Genomic DNA, 23,719 nt, shown 5'->3' with positions numbered 1-23,719 from the left:
CGGGAACTCCGTGAAACCCCGAATCCCCGATGGCCCCGGGGCACGCACCCCCGGGGCGGGGGGGAGGCCGCTCCGCCAGGACTTTCCCCCGGAGGAAAAGGGCACTTCTGGGCTGTTCCGAGGCAGCACCAGCAGAAAGCATCAATATTCCGCTCATCCGTCAGCTCCTGGACAGCAGGAGAGGCTGGAGAGCCCGTGAATTATGTAACGTGCCCTCCCGCCGCCGCGGGGAGATGCGCTGCGATGCCCCGCCGGCCGGGACGCCCCTCCCCGCACCCGGCGCTGCCGCCGCTGCCCTCCCGCGAGTCCCCCCCGCTCCCCGGCGCTCGCCCCTTCCCTCCCCGCCGCTCCCTCCTCCCCGGCGGGGTCCCCGGCGCGGTGCCCGCGGCGGTCGCAGGGCGGCGGCCGGAGCCCCCCGCGCCCGGCGGAGCGGAGCGGAGCGAGGGCCGGACCCCGCGGGGAGCGCCCGCCCGCCCGGCCGGCACCACAGCGCCCCCAGCCCCCGCCGCTCCGCGCCTGCACCGCCAGCCCGCCCGGCGCCCCCACACACACAAAGTCCCAGCACTCGGTAAACTTTCCCCCGGCTTCCCGGCGAGGGAAAAGCGGCGGGGGGACGCGGCGGCGGGAAGCGGGGCAAGGCGGCGAGGAGGGAGGGACGGGAGGAGGCGGGCGGGGGGATGAGCGGCAGCCGCCGGGAGTCCCGGCGCGCCCGGAGCCCCGCACGGCGCCGCCGGCGGGGGGGAGCGCGGAGCGGGGGAGAGCAGCCCGGGACGGAGCGGGCGAAGCGGCGGCGGCCCCGGCAGCGGCGGCTCCGGCGCCATCTTGGGCTGATCGATGAATTGAACAAAGAGGATCAATTTCCGATGGGGCCGGTGATCGATGGCGGGGGGGGCGGAGGGAGCGGAGCGCCGCGGCCGGGCGGAGCGGGGGGTTCCCTTTAGGCGGCGCGGGCCGGCAGCGGGAGGAGGAGGGGGAGGCCGGGCCCGAGGGAAGGCGGAGAAGGGAGGGAGGGGGGGGGTCCGGCGGCGCGGCCCGGCCGGTGCGGCGAGCGGGGGAGCCTGACCTGCAGCTGCTGTAAATCAAAGCGCTTCCAATATTGAAACATCGATCCCACATTGGCCGCCATCTTGAGACATATTGAGACAGAGTGAGCGGCTGATAGAGAGAGAGGGGCTGGAGTTCAGGAGCCGGGAGGGAGGGGGAGGGAGGGAGGGAGGGAGGGAGCCGGCGGGAGGGGGGAGGAGGGGCGGGGGGGCAAGGGGGAGGGAGGCGGGCAGGGAGCGCCCAAATCCCGGCCTGGAGCCCGCCCGGAACACGGACTCAGCCCGCGCGCTCGCGGGGGGGGGAAGGGGCGCCGCGCCCGCGCGCTCGCAGCGACCCCCCCGCAAACCCCCCCCGGCCCCGCACCCGGGGGGGACCCGCGGGCGGGGCGGGCGCGAGTCCCGCGGGGGCGGCGCGGGGTCCGGGCGGCGCCGGCAGCGCGGGGGGATGCGGGGACAGCGGGGCGGTGCGGGGCCGGCCGGGCAGTGCGGGGGGATGCGGGGACAGCGGGGCGGTGCGGGGCCGGCCGGGCAGTGCGGGGGGATGCGGGGCAGTGCGATGCGGACAGTGCGGGGGGTTGCGGGCCTGGCAATGTCGGGGGGATGCGGGGGCAACCGGGCGGTGCGGGGGGATGCGGGGGCAACCGGGCGGTGCGGGGCCGGGGGGGATGCGGGGCAGTGCGAGAGCGGGCGGTGCGGGGGGGTCGCGGAGCCCCCGCGGGCGTGGTGCGGGCTCAGGGCATCGCATCGCCCCGCAAATGGTGCCCGAAGCGGCGGCGGGGGGGGGTGGACGGGGGGGTGAGCCCGCTCGGGGAGCTGCGGGGCTAAAATTAGCCAAGTGCGGAGAGTTTGGGGGAAACAACAATGAAAAAGTGCATCGGGGGCAGCCGGTTCGCGCTGTCCGGGGCGGTCCGAGAGCGCCTGGAACGGGATTTCTTTGGCGCGGACAGGCGCTCCCTGCCAGGGCCGGTGCCGCCGGCCGCTGCCGACGGGGGACGGCTCGCACGGAGGTTGGAAAATGAGATCCCAGCCCCGCGCAGGATATCCATAGAAACGGAGATTAAAAGGATGAAATAAGTTATTTTGTTCTAAACAATAATGTTGCTATAAATACGAGCGTTTTCCTTGTTTCCTTCCTGAAAAGCGCAGGGCATTTTAGCAGGCTCATCTCCTGACAAAACAAACCAGTGTACGCAGCCAGGCTGCAGGTACCTTGCCCCCCGCGAAAGCATTCCTTGTTTTTACTGGGAAATGGGCAAAACTGCGGTCTGTACCTGTCCCCTCTGGAATCAATAAGCCGCACGGTATTTTTCCAAATACAGCTACTTTCGCTGTTTTGCACTTCATCTGTAAAAGGGAAATATATCTTCCCCCCGTAAGTGAGTGATTGTAGATTATTTCTCAAATTGTATTTGATCACCGAGTGAATTTAGTGCTCACTCAAGTCCGTGGGCTGACTGCTTGGAAATGGCTCTGTCTGTCTTTGGAGAAGTTACAGCAGACACAGCGGCAGAGCAATTGCCACAGATTATTTCCCAATCTGCTGCCGGCCTCCTTTGGAAGAGCACCATCAGTTCAGCCTCCATTTCCACTTTTTGCTGAGGCTGCTGCTTACAAAGATACTAATTGCGATGGCGGGTTTTATGTTAATGGGTTCCACGTAATGATCAGCCTGACAACTACAGACCTTCGGATTGTTAGTTGGCTGCACCGGGAATATAACTAATGGCATTTGGTTATGAAAATGCCACCCTCCACCTGCTGATGTGGACTGGGGGCCCACGGAGACCGAAATCCCAGAACCGTGGCTGCCGTGGGGCTGGACCCAGGGATGCCTTCGGAGAAGGAAATGCCTTTTCCTCCAGAAGTGCCACGCTTTGAGGGAGGGCAGCTCTTTGCTGGGATGACAGTGGGGAGGTGTGGGGTGCCCGGCCGGGGTCCCCCCTGCTGCAGGGAGAGGTTTTAGGGTGCTGTGGAGTGACGGCGTCCGCAGGGATGGAGCTGCGCGAGCCTCCGAATTCTGACTAACGCCGTAACCGGTTTGGTAGCTCTAAAATAGGATTTTAATCCTGGGAAGCATCATTTCACATTCCAGTGATCTAATCAAAATCCTTTCCTCTAATCTCTCCATGGTCCCCCCTTTCTAGATGAAAGAGGCTGGAGTTCCTGTCTTCACCCTTTCTCCGCTGCCTCCCTGTTCTACCAGTCGGTTCTGTGTCCAGGCAACTGCAAAAAGACATTTCAAAGGCTCCTGCCGTGCCATGTAGATGTTTTCTCTTGTTAGTTTGGACTGCAGGTGTGTGAGCCTCAAGGATGAAGTATCGTGGTGCTGTTTTAGGTTCGGGGCACACAGTCATGGCACAATAAATCACACGGTAACGCTCGGCTTTGAACACGCGCGCACAGAAAAGGGGAAAGAAAAAAGCATCTGACCTGAATCATTTTCTGGAAACACATCTGGTTAAAATCCAAAGTTTTAAATTGAGTAATATTTTAAAATACATTTGGTAGGTATTACATTACAGTGTTATATCTGGTAATATTTATGATACTAATGTGTTAAGCGGAGGTTTATATCTGTCAAGAAATATGAATGATTGTCATATGGGCTAACAAATGTATCCTGATATAAATAACATTTTATGATATTTTTAACGTTATTGTAGTCTTTCTTTTTGCAGAACTTACATTATTGCCAATTTGAAATAAAAGCTCTGTGGCTACATACCAAAGCTTTTAGCTATATAATTTTGAATAAGTATAAGCTGAGTTTGGGAAGTGCTGAGAAACCTTAACTGTGCCGGGAGACAAACGCTGAGCACCTATAATTCCTATTGTTTCCGTGAAGGATCAAGTCCCTTATTTGCCATTTTGTGTGGCAGCAAGCCCAAGGAAATCTTGTTTGACAGCTCAGTTTTCTCAAAGTGCTGTATTTCTTCGGGCTGGATTCTGCAGAGATCCTGCAGGCTACAGAGCTCCTTGGAGCAAATGGTGCTGTGCTCTGTGTTCCTGCTGAAACCTACCTGTGTAAGGTGGGAGAGGGATCTTGGAAAATTTGGTGCATCCTGGCAAGAAGACAGTTAGAATAAAGTTTTCTTGGATTATTATGTTTTGAGGAATCATTCTCATCTGCTCATTTGAGGAAGGATTTCCTAAGGTTAGATTTGATCTGTGTAAATGCTAACTTCTTTCAACGGGCACTAATAGAGTACTGAGAAAAGCACAGTGGATTTGAAGTTTAAATCTAAAATGATGGTAGTGACTAATAGTATTCACTAACGCTACATCCAAAATATTTGTAAGTATGTTGTACAGATTTCTTTTTAGAAACTAGGCAAAAATCAGATTAAAATTTGTTACCTAATAATGTCATAAAATGTCATTAATACAGATCTTTAATGAACATATTTGCACACTGGGCCATCACTGGCAATTGGTCTTGTTGTGCTTCACATGTCGTTGTCCAGAACACTGAAGGAAATGGACCCTTATTCCAAGGGTCCCAGACTGGTTGGGAACAATTCCTTGCACAGCTGCTCCCCTGGGTAGCAGTCTGCATTCATGAAAATATTTTGGACCACGAGTCCAGTTTTCATCACTGGACTTGTGCTTCTCTTTGCCTTAATCAATCTGCCTTATTCCCTTGTCCAGGACACTGAAAGAAGAGGTGTTGCTTCCCCCAGCAGCTGTAACTTTGAGTCTCTTCTCCATGGATTCTTTTTTTTTTATTCTTCTCATTTTCATTCAAATTGACTCCCAAATTTCTATCTTTTCCCATAAAAGACTTCTCCTTAGAGCCTTCTCTGTACCCCTGTCTGCTCCTTGTCCAGCTCCCTCCCTCCTCACTTCTATGGCTCTCATCTTTCTTCAATTGCTTCTTGTCCCCATCTGCCTGGCTCCACATGCCTGTGGCTGCTGGAAAGGAGCTTCTCATTCCGAAATCCCATCCCTCTCCACTGTGGAAGTGTCATTCTGCTCACTCTTAAACTGGATCTGAGAGCAAAGCTCCATCTATCCTTATTGTACTTAGTGAGACTCCGTAGGGATGGCAGAGAACAGAGGCAGCCAAACAGATAATTTATGTTCCTAGGAGATTTAGCCCAAATTAAGATCAAAACTCATATATGTCTTCCAAATCACAGATTTTTTTTTCCCCCCCAATTATTGTCATTGACTCCAATTCTGCTTGATTTATATGTGCTGTAGTAGCCAGAGGTTTTGCAGCATATAAATTGCCAGAGGATTTGGCTGGTGATGTGGACACAGTGACATGTGGAAGCTCAGGAAAGCCCCTGAGCAGAAAATGGTTGGAAGCTGGGAGAGTAGCAGGGAGAAGTATCCCATGTGCCTGCCCACGATTACCTGAGTGTCCAGCTGTGGTCGCTCAGCTGGATGGACCCTTGTTCTCAACCAACGTGGCAATTCCCCCATTCTTTGGGATTTTGGGAAAGTTTTAGCACAAACCATGTAGGTGGCAGCATACATGACCTAAGCATGAAATCCTAGGATTTCTATACCCTGTGAGTACTGCACAGCCACAGATACACACTGGTAGGAGGAAGAGAAAGCAATTCTCACAGAGGGCAGGGAAAGCAAAGTAAATGTAGGTGGTTTGGTTACTTGCTGTTTAACTCTGAAGACATTTGTAAGTATCCAACATAATCCACAACAGATTTCCTTTGAGGATTTGTGGATTAACCCCTACCAACACCAACCTGTGGTGGCACTGGGGGGGTCTCTCTGCCATGGACAGCAGGAGTTGTTGAAAACCCCAAGAGAACTCCCACACTGAATGTTTGCAACATTTCTGCAACATTTCTGTCAAATTGCTGCTTTCCTCACGGTGTATTCCATCCAGATGCCTGGTGGTGCTTTGGCCAACACCAGTGACAGCAGTGCCAGAGGCTGGCAGGGGAATTAGGGAAGAAAAGGACCGATCAGGTTATCCACTCCCTGGAGCTGGCAGTGAGTAACAGTTTGATACTGAGTTTATCTCAGGGTGTGGGTCACACCAGTTTTAACTTGTAAGCACTGTCCTTCTTGTCCTTTATCCCATGCACAGGATGGTATCCAAGCTGGGATTTTGCTTGGATGGGAGGTGTGTCGAGTCCTTTTTGACTGGTCTCACCCTCCCTCCAGCTCTCTTCTCTCCAGCTTAGGCTGTTCTGTTGATTTGGGAATTTATCTTCTCTGTCCTTTAAAGGGATCAGAAGACAAGTTAGTAGGTTATGTTCCCCAGCAAAATTCCCACCTTTTTTCTCACTTGGAACCTTTCACGTATTTTTTAACCTTTCACTGGTTTCTATTAGGGCTTTGGGGTTTGCACATCATTTTTTTTGTGGTATTTAACTCTTGCTATTCCTGTCATGAACTCTCACCCACTTCATGCAGCCACTTCGTCACTTCAGGTTCCTGCTCTTCCCATCTCTCCCTCCCTGCTCAGATCCATTTTGGCTCTGTGTTCTCCACCACTAACTGTCCCAGCCAGGTATTTCTCCCACTTTCTGCTCAGTCTTCAGGTCCAATATTCCACATATTACTTAAGAATAAGAAGCTGAAACCATCATTATTAGTTTAAATCCCTTTTTATGTTCTGAAGCTCACCTGTGCTGATTATACTTCTTTGTGCTGCTCACCCCATGGCAGGAGAGCTGGTTTAGTGACTGGCTGGGGACGGGAGCTGCAGTTGGATGCTGTCACAGGGCTTTTCATGGCATGAAACAACTCACTGGATCCTCCCTCAGTTCCTCCATTCTGTACAGCACCAGTGGTCACTGGGAGATCAAAATCTTGTGGTGACTGTTGGGGTTGCAGAAGAGAGAAACTGCAAGGAGGAGATGGAGGGAAATGTGTGACTAAAGCAGCTCAGAGCTGCTCCCTCACCTCCAGTTCCCCTTTCATTCCCTCCCGGACAGGGCCCATACCTTCAGCGCAAAGCTGAGCCGCCCTGGAGAAAGCAAAAGAAAGGTTTTCCTTTCACTTTCCAATCACAAGCGCTTCGTGTGGGACAGAAGGAAGGAACATCCCTCTGCTCCTTTCCTCCTGCTGGGTTTTTTGGTCCCCTTCTCCCAAGCCCAGGTCCCCCGTGGGTGCTGCCCGTGCCCGGGGTGCTCGGCCCGGCTCTGGCACACGGGGCCAAGGGCAGGGGCGGCTGTGCCTGGGCCCCCTTGCAACAGCAGGGAGGGGAGAGGAGAGGCAGAGGGTGGAAGGATGGGGAGACAGGTGTGTGCAGAGATCCTGGGGCAGCCTGGCTGTGCTGCTCTGCTGGGAGCCCAGCCCTGAGCAGAGCCCCCAGGCTCCCCGGAGCCACAGAGCACCTGGACTGGAGTGTTTGGGATGTTTGAGGTGGCTGTTCTCCCAATAATGAGTGTGAGATGGCGTTTTGGGAAGCACATCTTTTCTTAGAAACACAACTGTGACTGACTTAGCACAACTGTGGTTTTCTGCAAACACAACTGTGTTTGGGGTTGTTGCATGTGAATGCACGGGAAGGAGAAACAGTAATTCTGGATTAATGCAGAAAGGGAGAAAACAGACACCCTTAGAGGAAGCCCTAAGTTCACTGCAGCTGCCACACGCTGGCAAATCCAGTGCTGCACCCCACAGGAAATATTTTAGTGTGGAGAACCTCCTATTTGGAGAGAGATACCAGGGGCCTGTCATGACACACACAAATGAACCAAAGTGCTTGGGGTAGCACATCAATCCACTATTTCTTCAGTAATGTATATGAAATAAATTGGTTCTTTTTCCCCTGGTGTTGCATCATTTCCTATTTGGTGTCTGGCTGGTGACAGATTATCAAATAGGGGAGAAAAAAAAATCTATATAATTTTTTATATCTAAACATCACCTTCTTCTTTGGATAAAGAGATCCAGTCTTAATCTGGCCATGATTGTCCACATTTATGTGCTGGCCTTGTCTGCATCTGCTTGGCATTATTCTGGATTGGGGCTTTAACCTGCTACGAATCCAAAGAAATTATAGGGAATTGATGGGATCACTATGAAATTCCAGGGGTGTAGGCTAGTGCAGACCATATTCTATTAATCTTGTTGTGTTCTTTCTGTAAATAACAAGCTGGATTTGGCCCAACAAGAGTAAAACAAATTGAAAGCATTCATAAAGAGAAGTAAACGGGTTTAAGATGTAAGAGTAGCATATTGGTGGGCTGTCTCCAAGAATCCAGTTTTTAAAAGTACCAAAGCACATACAAAACTTAAGTTTAATTTGTTTTAAAGTGCCTGCTGTGTGGGACTGGCTGCTGAACCAGGGCCATAGGCATAAGACCTGCTTTCATGAAAGGATTAAATAAAAAAAAAAAAAAAATTAAAAACTGCAAGAAGGAGAAAAACGTTCAAGGGCAGCCAAGCTGGAGGAAACAAATATAATTTAGTTATGTGAAGTGTTTATAAATGCAGTTTATGAACATGTATGAAAAAGTAATTTTTTACTTTTCAGACTGCAAATGTCACACAGAAAAGAAACAATGGCTTATTTGTCCTTTTCGAGGATTTTTAGAGAATACTTTGCAGTTTGGCTGTTTATTTTGACCTGCTTTTTCCTTTTAATAGCTTATTATTCTGTTGATTATTTCACATTAGCTCTTTTTGTGTGCTCTCCCTTATTTGTGATTGATAGGGAAGCATTTACCTGGTTTATCTGAAAGTGGGAATTGATTTTAAATTTTGTTTAAAGTTTCAGACTTTCTTTTCACATACATAGACTACCAAATTTGATCTGTAAATCTCACTTTTTATGTCTCTTGCATCATCAGAATAAGTGTGAGATGACACAGAATGCCTGGAATTGCAATAATGCCATGTAACAGAACTGACTATCAAGCTGCATATATAGATTAGATTAATGCATAAATCTAATTTGATATTTTACATTACTGGGCTAATATTTTACAGATGTGATGCCAACTTGTTAAGTAAATGAAAATCACAGAGAGTCCAATTCTGAAAGGATTACTCAGGCAAAAATCCCTGAAGTCAAAGGGAGTATTGCCTGAACGAAGTCTGCAAAATTAGAACTAGAGCCATATTCCCCAAACAGACAAGCAGATTTATCTTCCAGATCTGCCCAGGAGTTGAATGAAAGATATATAGAGAAAATGAACAAGTAGGTAACCTGAAATATAAGGAGAGACTGATAAGATCACAACAACCCTGAGCAAGCATTTGTGCGGTTGGTGATGTCAACAGGAGCCCAAGTTGTTTTAATAAACTTGTTCATAGTTGTCCTATACTGTGTTTTATACTCTGAAGTACATAGATCACGTAAGAGTTTAACAAGAAGAGCATTCATATTAAATTTGCACATAAAATACCTCCATGAAATATGTGAAATGCTTTTCTTTTTTTATACGATTCCAATAAAACATCGATCATAAAAGCTCTGCCCTCCTGCTTCTTCGTATCCAGTTTCAGCTGTTGCTTTGTGTTTAAAGTTGGAGTCCGTGACACTCAGCAGATATCACTGTGGGGCAGTTTTAATTGGTGAAGAAAGACCCTGGCTCTGCTTGCTCACTCGGGGGGGATAAATCAGGAGAAACCCCAGCAGAGCTGGTGAAATGTTGCCTCTCTGTGAGGGGCTGTGGGGCCAAGTGATAGAAACGGTTGCAGCTCCTGTTTACAGCTGCTCAGGATCTGGCCCACTGACTCGGATGGAGCCAAGCCAGGGATGATTTCTGCCCTTTATCATGAGTTTGCTCAGTGTTTTGCACTGTCAGTTCTCCTGACTCTTGCTGCCAAACTCGGCTCCCTTCTTCACAGTTTCGTACAGTGTGAACTGATACTGGTGGAAATCCAAGGGTAAAAAAGCGGTGAGTATAAAGCACAGATCTGTAGCCTGGATCTGAGAGGAACAGCTTGACCACAGAGGAAGTTATTTGCACAAAAAGTATTCAAACAGATATGCACGGTTTACATGTGTTTAGTAAATCTTGTCTGAAAACTAGAACCAGCTGGATGGTGTGTGGAGGCCCCGGTCCCAGCCCCTCCTGAGCGACGTTTCATACGTGTGCACGACACACTTCGAGTCACTTTTTCCATCTTTCAATTTGGGGGCTGCTGGGGACTGAAATACGAGGAGAGCAATTTCCATTTCGGTCTGTGGTGGATGTCAGCATCCTCAGGATGACATTCCCATCACAACCCCTTCCCTCCACCTGCAGCCCAGGAGCAGAGGCACGGAGGGTATAAACCCCCTGGGGTAGCTCAGGGGAACGAAGGGAGCTTTTCGTGCCAGGCTCATCCTGCCACGTTCATGTGAGGGCGACAAGCAGAATCCCTAAGGACAATTATCCCAGGGTGATTACCCTACTTGAGGACAGCAAAATCCACTCTCAGTTCACTCCCAGGCCAGAGGAGAACCAGGCCTGAAAGCTAAATTTTCATGCCAGATTAAGAAAGCTGTAGATGCAATCAAGATCTTTTTCCTTTTTCCCCCCTTCTTTTTGTGTGTGTGTGTGTGTCTAACTATGCAACAAATTTTGTAGCTGAGATTTACATACTTCTTGATTCATGAAATTATGAGCAGCTGCTATTTTGCTACATTCTTAAATTGAAAAGGCAGCGAAGAAAAGAACAGACACATTAGGCAAACTCCATCTGCCCCTCATGTCTATCACTTCCCTTCACTCTCTCCTTTGCCAAACAGGATACAATGGCATAATCAGATGTCTTGGTTTGCCTGGGAGAGTCCCCAAATTCATATAGCTGTCGTCTAAGACGGGATTTTTGTTTCTCAGACAACTTCTTAACATGGGCTCTTGTTCCCCCTGAAACGTGGATACATATTTACAGAAGAACACAAAGGATCTTCAGGGAGAGAAGAACCTTCCAAATGGCTCACAGGCTTTTGGAGGCTCCTGGAAGTCTTCAGACATCTATTCTTAGGGATCTTAGGATCACTTAGATTTCAGATTTACTTTAAGATTTTGCTTCCATCTTTTTATTCAAACTATAGCATGGAAAGATTTTGGGGTGAGAGGGTAAAATACAGGATTCATGATTAGAACAGGTGGGGTTTATCTCGAGCTTTTGCCATGCACCTCTGAACAAATCCAATCTACAGGTAGTTCCATGCTTGGAGAAAAGAGTTATTTAAGCTCTTTGGAGAAGAGAACTTCTATTTGGCATGATGGAAAACAGTCTGGTCCAGTGGTCTTCATGCTAAATGCCACCCTACAGATAATAACACTATATTTCACCATGATGTAAAAGTTTTAATTTTCCATTTTTGAACTAAAAGATGGAAGCTCAGAATTTTAGACCTATTTAACACCTGGTTAAACACTTAACAAACTAGTAACAGCTGAGTGCATCCCTGTTAAGTGGAGTTTTTTTCTTTTTGTTGCCCCACTTAAGAAACAGTCATTGTCATTCAGTCTCATTAACATAAATAGGTTCCCTAGGAGATGTCCCATTAAAGTGGCCATCCCTATTAAGCATGTCCCAATTAAGTAGTGTTTATTGTATGGCAGGTTCCAGACCTCAAAGCAGAATAATTTTCAGTTCCTAGAGGGGAAAAAAATAAGTCAAAGAAATTACATATTTAAAAAAGGCTTAAATTGATACAAACTGATAAGAGCCCAAAAATGAAAAATGAGGGCTGACACTTCAGCCTTTTGTTTACCCTGTAATGCTGCTTTTCTGGTTTTGAGTTAAGAATGTAGCCTACACCCTAACTATGAATTTCTTGGCTTTGATTTGATTGTGTCATAACTTAATGTTTTATGACTTACAATCACATTAGTCATAGGAGTCACTCAAGTTTAGAGATGATGGAAAAGACATAGGGGATAGACAAATCCATACTCGGGAAGATGAATAGTCTTGTGGTTGAAACCGTGGGCTGGGACCCAGGAGAGCCGAGTTCACTGGCCAGGCCTGTGCCAAATGTTCCTGTTTCTGCCTCACTTAGAGCAAAACACCGAGACTCACAGGGTTATTTAGATACCTGAGCAGACATTTAAATATTATTTTGAGTGTTCCTGTGCATGCATAATCTATTTTACTCTTTTCTTAATCAAGGTGGATTTAAGTCAGGGGCTTATTCAAGGTGTTAACAGACAAGCTCTGGAAAATCTTCTTGTGTTGGCTGAAGATGATACAACTCAGTGTCTGCTGCCAAAGGCTACCCCTTATCCCCCAAATTATATTAGTGTCAGCCACTTCAGCATAAAATCTAGGTCTTTAGCACAAACCTCCCTTCAAAGAGCTGAAATGACTTGCCTTGATTTTGTCTCCAAGTGGTGGAGAAGCAGGCAGGTGCCTCCTGTCTGTCGTGGTGGCTGTGGGAGGGGACCTCCAGCACAGAGAGGGAGCAGAGGGGGAGGAGGAAGAGGAGGAGGAGGAGGAAGAACAGTAATGCCACTTTCAACAACTGAAGGGAGGGCAGCACATTTCCATTTTCAGGGCATTTGCACCTCAGTGCTCACCCTGCAGAAATAAGATATCCCTCGTGTAGCTTTACCCCACATTAGACAACCTGTCCTGCCTGTGAAGCAGAAGTTTGTACCTGGGTGGAGTTTGATAAGTACATGAAAAATATTCACAGGGCCACAAACTGACATCTCTTCATGGCAGGACCTCCAGAATTTTCCTCAGTACATACAAAAATGGAAATACAAAGGTTCAAACCTTGTCAGAAAACAGAATTTTGATTCACACAGAGCAATGACTTCTCTGGATCCCTCTTTTTGGTGTTTCAGAGAAACAGACAGTTTGAGTCATCCTGACTTATTTTATTTCACAGAATCATGGAAACATTTAGGTTGGAAAAGAAATTTGAGTCCAACTGTAAACCCAACACTGCCAAGCCCACCACTAAACCACGTCCCTAAGCTCCATGGCTGGAAGCTTTTGTGCAAGCTTCCCTGAAAAGCAATGTACACCTGTTAAATACTTTTCCTTGGTCTCAATAATCACCTTTTTTTTTAAAAAAAAAAAAAGCAATTATCCCTGGAGTACAGTTTCATATCAAAAGTTGTGATTTGCACAATGGTGCACAAGTGGTTCACACATTTAATGTGTAACCCATGCTCTGAAGAACCTTAAAACTCCTTGCATTAATAAGAGGCACTGTACTTCAAAATGAGGGTTTGTGAGTAGGTGGTAAACTTTCTTCTGGGTCACTGAGTAGCAAGTGGGTGCTTTGAAAGCATCTCCCAGGAGCCAGGTAATCTGTGGTTGAGCGATGCAGGTGTCCTACTGTGGTCAAATCAGAAAGAAAGACTTCTATCCTTAAGGCAGTAAAATAATTACACCTGGTATCCCCATATCTTACCTCCAGTAAATAGGTGTAGAACTGTGTGGTTTTGTAGTGCCCAGTAATAATATCAGGAGTTGGCAGCAGGAGAGTCTTTATAGGTTTTACTGAAATCCTACATCACTCTGTGCAAGAGAAATGGTTAATAGTCAGAGGATTTGGGGGTTCATCTCAGAACCAAAATACCTGGCCTTGTGTAAAACTCCTAAGTCTGAATGACTGGGGTGAGACCCAGCACAGGAAGTTCTTTCTCCTTCCTTGGTGTGCCTTGTTTGAAGACGGAGGTTGTGCTCACAGATACACCTGCCTGTAGAAAGGGCAAAACCAAAAGCCCAGCTCCAGAGAGCTGCTGCCCTGAAGAGAACTTCAAATCCAGACTTGGGCTTGATGCTGAAGGTCTCCAATTAACCTGTTCTTTGTTAAACAGCAACGCTGTAACAGCACTTGCTCAAGCTCCGAGCAGACGTTGTGTCAGCGTGTCTGTGTGAGACCATTTGTCTCGGGTTTCCAGTTTCTCCAGGACTCCCAGAGCAGGTGCCCACGGCAGCAGCTGAAGACTCCAAGGGGCCCCGGTGCAGAAGGGAGAGCCCAGTCATGTACCTGAGCAGAGGCTGAGTGTATCCTTTCAGCTCTGACACAAATCAACTGCAGGGCACTCTGACACATCCCAACCTTTCAGAGTGTATTTTTTGAGCTCGGCTCATTATCTGAGCCTCCATTCAGATGCTCTCAGCACAGATGCCTTCCTCATCAGCTCTGCACTAAAACATACAGTAAGTGAAATTCTGCCATATGTTAATACATATGTTTCAGTTTCAATAAGCATTTGATGCAGGGCTGTTTTTATTTTTTTTTTTCCCAGGCAATAGAAATTACAGAGTTTATACCATTACCTCCCCTCTCCATTTAAAAGTACTAGTGAGCTTAAATAAACTAATTAAAGTAAGGTTAGCTACGTGCAGCGTAACCTGTCACCATGGTGGAAGCATGTATCGATTCTTAATGGTTCAGCCTTTATCTGGAAGGTCCAAACCAGCTGGGGATGGCAGAGTCAAACTGTCTGAGACTCTCTGTGATGTTGTAAAATGATGGAGAGGCAGATAGCCTGGAGAAAAGGTGTAACCGGGATTTTCACTTCATCCCCACCTCAAATTTTCCCATCTGGCATATCACAACATAATGATGTGAATGATGTCATCAAACTGGGGGAGAGGATCTGAACGGGGTAGTTTTCTCCTTTGCTGAACTTGGTAAGCTGGCCACAAATTGTAATTAGCAAGTGTCTACAGTTTATTTCTGGCAGAGGCTCAGTCCGTTTTCCACGGGCTGGAATCAGTCTGTTCAGCCACGATGATTCTTTTTGTTTGTTTGTTTGCAAATAAACTCTTGGAAAGATCCCGGGCACATTATGAGATTTACAGATCAGTTGCTCTGCACAAGCACAGTGCTTTTACAGCAATACCTCTGAGTAATGCTTTTGATTTAACTGGAGCTACCCTAGATTTGCACCATTGTAGGAGCCAGATTAGGCCCCATAATTCTTGCACACGGGCTCGAAAGCATCCAAGCAGTTATGAATGAGAGCAGCATTTGCAAGATAGAACAAAGAAAAACCAGCCAAAAGAAATATCCAACTTAACATCAGCTTTGCCTGCTGGATCCTTTGCTTTACAGCTAGAGAAATATCCAGGCAGACCCTCAGCTAGCAGAAGCTGGCACAGCTTTGTTAAAAATCAGTGGAGCTTTGCTGATTTATATCAGCTGAGAATCACTATCTGCCCCGATGACAAAATGAGGCATTGAAACAGAGTGGGAAGGCAATAGGGTTTATCTATGGTTACAGCATTAAAGCAGCATCATAAGATAAACTAATTCTTGTCTGAAGCTTTCACCAAAAAAAAAAAGGTGTCTCTGGGGATACAGCACTGACTTGGCTTTCTCACTGTTGGCTTCTGATCACTGTGCCAAGACTGGCATCTTCCCTTCCCTCAGCAAATCAGTGTGGCTCCTGCAAACTCCTCATTGACTGCCAATGCTGTGCTACCAATAATTTACCACGATTGAGAAACGTCTCTGCTTTCGCTCTGCACAGGAGAGTTTGCTCCTGCATGCCTGGATCTGTTCAGTTACTTACTTTATGAACATTATTAAAAAGAATCAAAGGATTCTTTTGGGTTCGTTTTTCATAAAATGTCTCAAGCATTTGATAAATAAATAATCTTCTGCTTAAAATGGGCATGAATTCCCTAAAGACTCAGCGTTGCAAGCAGGTATGTGCCAAGCCCAGCTCTCCTCCAGGGGGATGTATATATCTATATACCTGTAATTATAGGCTGATAATTATATAATTCCCTCTATGTATATCATCATTTGTGAATAACTCGGTAAGCTGGCAACACAGAAGGGCGGGACTGTATCATAAGCTAATAAAAAAAAGCAATTATATTTCTTTCTGATCCAGTTCTCACCTTCCCAGTGAGATTGGGGCATTGTGCAATAAGTGAGAAATGAGGAACCTCAGAACACTTGGAAGCAAGATAAGCATCCAAATGCCTGACTCTGTCATTCAGAGCTCAGCCGAACTGTTTCAGTCAGGAAATTATGGGCTGCCATGGGAACAAAGGTCCCTTCCCAGATTACCAAAAGGAGCCTGAAGTGGGTCAGAAATGTTACAAGAATAGGCTTTCAAATGGCATTTATATTATTTCCCAGGTTAATACATGTTTGAATCTAAGCACTAAGGCTAATGTGAGCAATTTCATTTCAGCTTCATGCAGCATCTCCTGGCTGAACATGCAATTCACCCCCAAAATGATTCCTAGAAGATCTCTCTGCAGTCTAGCTTGCATCTCTCACATCTTGTTTAATACTAACTTTTCAAACTGCTCAAATAGGGACCATTTGTAATCTGTGTTGGTGCAGCATCCTGCAGAAAGTGCTTTCGGAGCTGACATATCAGAAATCACAAAATTTTACATATGCCTTGGAAAAATTATGAACAAGTGCTTTTGTTTTCTAATTTACAGCGTTCGTGCAAGTCTCTAATTCCTTTCCAAGATGCACAGCAGTGTGTCCTCAACTGAACCTCAACTTACACCCACTATCTTCACTTCCAAATCCTTGGGACGGCTCACGCTCTGAAAAGCCCAGAAACAGAGCCCAGTATCGGGGTAGGATTGAGCCTCCAGTGTGTAATCAGGAACAGAACAAATCCAGGCATGCAGGAGATAATTTAGTTGTGCAGAATGGGAGCACAAAAGTGTCTCAATTCTGGTAAATTATTGGTAGCTCTGCACTGGCAGTCAATGAAGTGCTCGCCGAAATTGTGATGATTTGTTAAAGGAGGAAGAGGAGCCAATCCTGGCAAAAGAATTCCATGCCATGGAAAAGAGAAAAAGCCAGCATTGTACTTATACAAACAGTCTGTTCTTAGAGCTCTAAATGAAAGATAATTTTTTTCAGAAGTTCAAACACTGGGAGCACAGATCAGCCCCATTCTCTGTACCATTTATTACAGCTTTCTTTCCCTGTGTCTCTGGTTATAAAGCAGCAGAACTGCTAAGCTGTTCCTTCCATGTGAAACAAAAATGACTGGAGTGGGACCAGCGTAGAGCCAAGCTCTGCATTTGGAGCTGTGCTGGTTATCTCACCCCTAAGGTCCTACTCAGCAGAAATCAAATCAGTCTCATCACTAAGTTTTTTTTGTGCTGGAGTCTCTGTGGCTGCTGCAGACTCCTGAGAGGTCTGCAGGATGCTTTGCCTGTTGTGTCACTATTGACTCCTTTGCCCTGCAACCAGAAAAATCCCAAATGCAGCGTGGCTCAGTTCTAACGATACTGCCTCTGGTTCAGCAGAGCGTGGCAGCACATCCTGAGTGTAAACAGCCAGGTATCAGGGAGGCTCCTCAAAGCTCAGCATGTGCTGCTTTCTTTGCTCAGTCACAAAAGCTGCTGATTCTGTGAAGTTTGAATGAAGCCTGAGATAAAGTTTCTGGTTTGGGTGATTTGTCCTCTGCTTCCAGAAGGTACTAGAAGGGAAAATGTATGCAGGGAAGCAGCAAAGGTGTCTAGGTTTTGGAAGTGTTAAGCCTCCCTCCCTCCCATTAGACCATAGGACAGGACTGACCACAGCTGGACCTGCAGACAGGATCCCTGCATTTCACTCATTCCCTTTTGGAAAGCTCTCTCTTCCCAGCAACCTGCCCGTGTCCAGTTCATACCTGTATTTGTGTGTTCAAACTAATGCAGTCATGGATGTGAGAGGGAACACTCCAGCCATCCCTGGGTGTTGCAAAAGGGAAATTAATACCTTTTCCCTATTTCTGACTAAAACAATTACCACACTTTTCTACACTATGCAAATAATTACTCTATCAAAGGATTTTGAAATCCAATACTTGGAACATAAACAGTTCTCAGTGAGAGATGTGTCCACAGCCTCTATAGGAAAAAAATTCTTGTTTGGCTAATATTAAAGTCTGAAGGATTGAAAGTTGGCTGTTCCATGCCATAAGAGCATTTCAGTGACTGAGGAAAGTCTGTGTGATAACATCTGCCAATTCAGTACACACACTGGGATAGTCAATGAAGTGGGGTTTATTTGAGGAGTTTTTTCCCTCTTTGGGTCAATAAGCCAAACTTTGGCCAAAAGACTGAAGACAATTTAAGATCTTTCAGAAGAGTATGGTGGGCTGACACTTGGTACCCTCCCAGAAGTCAATATGATATTCACTTGCCAGGAGTTATATCCTGTGCTGAGACAGGCTCGGGGGTTCTTGCTTCTGTAAAACTCTGCTTTGTGCTCCCTCCCATGTTCAGGGCAGGAAAAAATGCCACAGCAGCTGAGAGCACTCTCAGAGAATACCTGCCCTGTTCTAATGTTCTGGGATCAAGAACTCTAAATATCCTCGCCTGCAGGAATGAATTTTGGCAAAAAGAAGTCTGTAAAACAAGTTAGGAATTAATATGATGATATAACATATGGGGGGAAAAAATCAGACACTCACTTTCTTTGATTAAGAAAGTTTTTCAAGAGTGTCCCAAGTTGTATTTATTTATTTGTTCAAAGTAGATTAGATTAGATTAGTAGTAATCGTTAGATTTTAAGAGATATTAAACAACCTAGAGCTCCTGTTGAGTTTATACCATTAATAATTACAAGAAAAACTTATATAGTCTCCAAAGATGTGGAGTTTTACTGTGCAATTCTACTCTTGAAAAAGGGATAATACACATCCTACCACAGTGAAGTTTTGGGTTTTGTCAGTAGCTTTACCAAACATACTAAAAATTAGGATGCAAAAATAGAGTATTGTAGAGCCAGTGCAGCTCTGGAGAAGGGAAAGAGCATCTGCACATCTCCTGTCTCGTAAGCAAAATTATGGCTGTGTTCTCCTCAGATACATCTGTTGCTTTTTAGTTTTCAGCTGTCCCCCAGACAGTTAACCAAGTCTGGCTTCATTCACCCCTTTATTAAATCATGTATTCAATGAAACTGCTCAGAGGCCAAATGGACTTTGTTTGCATGGCACTAACAATTCAGCACTTTTAGCAGAAAAAAAGGAGTGAGGAGTGAATAATTCGGAGGAATAATTGTGTTTTGTGCAAAGCTCCCTCTGCAATTCCCCCCTGTGGTGGCAGGAGAGAATGATAGAAATCTATCTGTTCCCGAGGTGAATTGCTTGAGAATCTCATCTTAATAGGGTGGGGGCATCGCTGCATGGGGAAGGTGAGAAGTTTCTTGAATTTCTGAGGGCTAGTCCGGGCTAATTCCTTCGTGCTCGTCGGGAGGTATCAATTCCTGAAAAGGGAGTTTCCTTTCTCCTTCCTGTGACTCGTCGGGACGGTGCCTACACACTTAACATATCTACATGCAGGGCTGCCTTCCCCGCCCGCTTGGTGCCTACTGGCCCCACTCCCTTATCTAATCAAGGTTCAATCAAAGTTAATTAGGGATCTAGTTTTCTGTTCCTACACCAGGCATAAAGCAAAAGAAGCTCCTGGGCATATCTGATCAAGAGGCTGATCTGTGTTATAACTATGTAATAACTGGCACAACTGTGTAATTACAATACAGCCCTATCTCAGGTTACATCATTATCATCATGCTTAGCACTGAAACAAAATGTGGTTATCAGGATCCGTGTCAACACATTGGTGATATGCCACCCAGGAAGAGGAGGATGTACACATGTCACCCGGGCCCTGCTTAAAAATGGGAAAAAAGTTTATTCCTGCATGAGGAGAAAAGGGAATATTCAGGACACTTGACTATTTGGGGTTAAATTGACCTTTCCTTTGCCCTCCCTCCTCCCTTCCTTAGCCAGACTTTCACTTGTCAGGGAGTACTTGACTCTGGAGTCACTGATAATAAAGTCTAATCTACCTACACATGTCTGCAGTCTATTTCCACAGGGAAGAGAACTGCAAAGTTCCAAGAACAGTGTTAACTCAAAGCCATTGCACAGAGACCATTTTCTTTAGTTCTGATATTCTGCCTAAATGGTAGTTTAATGAACTAACATGCATCTATAAAGAGTAGATGCCATGAAATTTGTAAGAAGCGAATTCACTTGAAGTAAATTGCATTGAAAATACCATTTCTACATCTTCTGCTTCTTGCTGAATTTAGTTATAAAATACTAGAGAAACCATAATGCACAGATTTTAGTGACTAATATTTATGTGCAGTCTTAAATATCAACAGCTAGAGCCACTTTCTGTTAATGATAGGACTGGATGTGATTTCTTAGGTAAAGACAGCTTCCTTAGCTTACCTCATATCACGGCATCTGGTATCTCTAATTGGAATCATTTTCATAATAACCATGAGCAATATACATTACTATCTAAATATGAAGGCTGACTGCAATACAGACTTGTCTACAGCACTTGAAGTATCCAGCATCCAGTCCAAAGCCCCTTAAACTCGAGGGAAAGACTCCTGCTGCTGTGTCTTATCTTAATCAGGTTCAATATATCTAAACTCCCCCCCGAAACTCCTCGTAAGAAAGCAGGAGTTTTCAGTGCAACTCTGCCAAACCCCTCCGAAGGTGGTGGCCCTTTCTGTTACTAAGTAAGGCCTAATTCAGTCAGGATTTAGATACTTGCACAACTTGAAATGCCAGACTCGTTCTGTGGATTTTTAAGGAAGTTCAAGGCATTCAGTAGGATGGTCTGCTCACTACTTTACTACTTATGAGTGCTTAATTGTTCAAAATTGTGCTGTTTCATTAGGAGTAGTAGAAAATTACCTAATTCATAGAGAAATACTAATTTGTATGGTGTTATGAGCTTGTTTTGAATTATTTCAGGAAAATCTTGCTCCCTAAGGAACACTCATAAATTCATAACCTATCCATTGTCAAAGTCTTCAGCAGTAGACATTTAGGTTATGTTGAAAGTGTAATGTTTTATATTCATCACAATATTCATCAATTGTTCTCAATAAGAATAAGCAGTTGTCAATAAGATAAGAATACATGAATTTATCTTAACCTGGAGAATTTCTCCAAAAGGGACAAGAAATCCTACTGCTAAGTTAAAAGGAAAAGAAAGGGTTTAATTAGAGTCCCCTAACGACTGCACACACAGGGTTTGTTTAAGCTGAAATTTTACATAAAAAGGTGCAAATGCTTTTAAAGAGAACCATCCCAGATTGCATTTTCTCGCTCTCTCCCATATAATTGTAAACAGCTTTGATTTCAAAGGGAAAATCAGACAATTATTTTATAATGAGAGGTGTGGTCTAGTGATTCGAGCATCAGACTGGCAGCCAAAAACCACTGGAGTTTTAATCCTGGCTCTGACACTGACACCGTCCACTGCCTTGGGCTAATCAGCAGGGGGCTGACTGAGATCTGCTCCTTGTGGGTGCAAGAGGCAGGGACAGCTGCAGAATTCCTGATCCAAAGCTCCAGAGGTGAGCAAGAACCTCCCCAGCGCTGCAGCCAGCCCGTGCCCAGCGTGCCCCTGCACTGAAGGGCACAATCCCTGACCAGAGGAAGAAATTAAACCCACGCAACGTTCACCTCGGGCGAGCTGAGGTTCAGGAAAGCCAGAGTTGCTAAGTGCTGTCAATAAAAGCTTTCAAACTTCTTTGCATAAGCATATTTGAGTAGGTCTGTGCTTTGAAGCAAGCCTGTTGCTTAGGTCGAGGGGTGAGTAAAGCCAGTCTTGCCTTTAGAACACTCCCGGCACCTCGGGAGATTTTTGTTTCCTTTAAGCACCTTGTAGTTAAATTTTTAGTCATTGTTTTCTTTCTTCCTGTGTGCTCCCATCCCCCAGTGACCCCCAGCTTTTCCCTGTCCTTTTGCTTCTCAGTACAATTCCTCCTGTCTCATTGAGTTGTCTGATTTCTTATCCTTGATTAATACAAACACAGACAAAACCCTCATCCTTGGGGATTTTAATTGGAAGGTTGATTGCCTTTTCTTCTTCGCTTGCACATTTTCCATCACTTCAGCTTCCTTGGGGTCCACAGGCAGACTTTCAATCTCCCTCCTCACATTCACCATCATGTTCTTGATCTTTGCTTGCTTGGGGCTTGACTCCTTCTAATATAAATGTTAGGCATCTTGCCATTTCAGATGACAGATCAGCTCTTTGATGTGTCTAATTATGATGGAGAGGGGGCAGAGAAAGCAGGACCTCCTGAAGCCAGGATAAATTTGCTGTCCATATAAACTCTGAGCAGCAATGTGTCCCTCTGCTTCCCCTCTGGTACGTGACAGCTTGCTAGACTCAAACCCTGCCCTACCCAAAAGAGTTCCATGAATACCCAGCACAAGGGAAGTTTTTACATTTGAACCTGTTTAATTTGAAAGGGGAAACCTGTCAGAAGCCTGGATGCCAAGATGATAGGGAGGGGTAGCAGAATGGGGAGTTCTACCTCAACTTTGCATGGCAAAAGCAGAGGTGGCTGACTGAAAGCAATCTAGTGAGAGAATCTTGTTCCTCCACCTCCTCTCACCCTCCCTTTGTTGCTGCCACAGATTGACACTCAGTATTTATGTTAGTGCTTTGCAGAAGTCATCAAATTCTACCTCACAACACCTTTCTCTGCTGAATTTTCTGTTCAGTTTTACGGATGCTGTTCAGAGAAGAAGGGCCGTGCTGCTCTGAGGGCCAGAAGTTCAGGAGCACACCAGGCTTTAGTCCCTTCTCTTGCTCTTAAGTAATTTAGACATCTTCAGAGAGTCCCATCGCAGGTTCCTTCACTGTGGTTAAGAACCAAACTTGTGGCAAAGCTGGCACTGGACTCAGTCTGGGGTTTGTGACAACCAGGGCTGACCTCAGCTCACAGTTGTTGTCCAGGACTTTAACCAGCACCCCTCTCTATCTGTGTTTGGGGAGGAGCTGCCTTGCTTGGCAGAAGGGGGAGAAGATGGGACAGACCCTTTAACACTGCAAACTCTCTAAGGGCTGTGCTGCTGAACTTGTGCTGCTCCTCTGGTGCACGTGTTTGCCCACAGAGCTCATGTACAGCTCCTACCTGTGCTCTGGTTGTGGCTGCTCTGTTCAGGACCAGGGCTCTGTTGAGGTGCATGTTTTATAAACACATGAAAGGCCATGGTCCCAGCCCTGAGGTACTTGAAGTTGTTAGCAAATCTCACAGACACTTCTTAATATGAATTTATTGTTGATCTGTCTGCCCTAGAGCTTGAAATTCTTTATTTATCTGCCAAACAGGCACAGCAGGAGTTTCAGCATTGCTTCCCCTTATAATACCCAGCTAATGTGCTTCAAGCCTGACCTACAATGATCATCTCCTGGGAAGAAAGCTTGGGTTAGTCTTCCTTCCACTCAGCATTCAGCCCTTGATCTTTCTACCAAAATGGGAAATCAGTGCTAGTGAAATGAACACTGATCAACAGTGACAAAACCTTTCACCTCATTTCAGGCAGGAAGCTGGGGTTGCATTTGTGCTGTTGTCCTTGAGCAGAGAGTCTTGAGTGGAGAGTTTCCTACCGTCTCTCTTCCCTCTTCACTTTTCAGAGCAAATGCAGAAACCTGCTTTAAATTAAACAGCCACAAGGTGAAGGGAAGTAATGTTCTAGTGACAGAGTGACAGTGTGAAAGGCAGCAGTGAAGGGGATTGTGCAGCAGAGGTGGAGGGAGTACATCTATCAATATTTACTGAGCAGCATTGCTTTTCCATCCCGTGTTTCTCAGCCCTTCATCTTTACACAGCCCTGCCCTGTAAAAGCTTTGCACTTATTCCTGTGCATTTCCAAACAAGAAACCTCCTTTCTGGCTCTGATCTTTGGTGACAGGGCTGAGGAAGATCATGGAAGCCTTTCTCTCCATGGGTGCCCTCTACCCACCCCAGAGGAGAGATTAATAGTTTCTGAAAGCATTTCCACCCTACAGAAAGGTCACCAGAGTCCCGAGGAAGATGA

The 23,719-nt window shown here is 46.2% G+C and overlaps 1 protein-coding gene and 2 long non-coding RNA genes across 7 annotated transcripts in view; 1 reads left to right on the top strand and 2 right to left on the bottom strand.

Moving 5' to 3' along the window:
- CUX1 (cut like homeobox 1) overlaps window positions 1-1,208 on the bottom strand; it is a 271,806-nt gene extending 270,598 nt beyond the window's left edge. For 4 of the 5 annotated variants that reach the window (XM_027734329.2, XM_027734330.2, XM_027734331.2 and 1 more), the window contains exon 1: window positions 1,064-1,208. In XM_027734329.2, coding sequence (XP_027590130.1) covers window positions 1,064-1,126 — 63 coding nt within the window. In that variant the 5' untranslated portion in view covers window positions 1,127-1,208. The remainder of the gene's footprint in view (window positions 1-1,063) is intronic. The other variant, XM_027734335.2, reaches the window with a different exon arrangement.
- On the top strand, window positions 491-4,147 carry LOC120324831. The gene is made up of 2 exons (XR_005566483.1): window positions 491-568; window positions 3,188-4,147. It is a non-coding gene; the product is annotated as an uncharacterized LOC120324831 (long non-coding RNA).
- Window positions 4,148-5,846: 1,699 nt separating this feature from the next.
- LOC113994877 overlaps window positions 5,847-23,719 on the bottom strand; it is a 32,745-nt gene continuing 14,872 nt past the window's right edge. The window contains exons 4-5 of the long non-coding RNA XR_003543229.2: window positions 6,645-6,864; window positions 5,847-6,235 (exon numbers count right to left, since the gene is read on the bottom strand). This is a non-coding gene — a long non-coding RNA (uncharacterized LOC113994877). The remainder of the gene's footprint in view (window positions 6,236-6,644; window positions 6,865-23,719) is intronic.

The sequence above is a fragment of the Pipra filicauda genome, unplaced genomic scaffold (genome assembly GCF_003945595.2).
Source record: "Pipra filicauda isolate LSUMZ 115617 unplaced genomic scaffold, ASM394559v2 scaffold71_size5581439_pilon, whole genome shotgun sequence".
In the NCBI taxonomy this organism is placed as follows: Eukaryota; Metazoa; Chordata; class Aves; order Passeriformes; family Pipridae; genus Pipra; species Pipra filicauda.
This window is presented reverse-complemented; position numbering and strand designations above follow the sequence as displayed.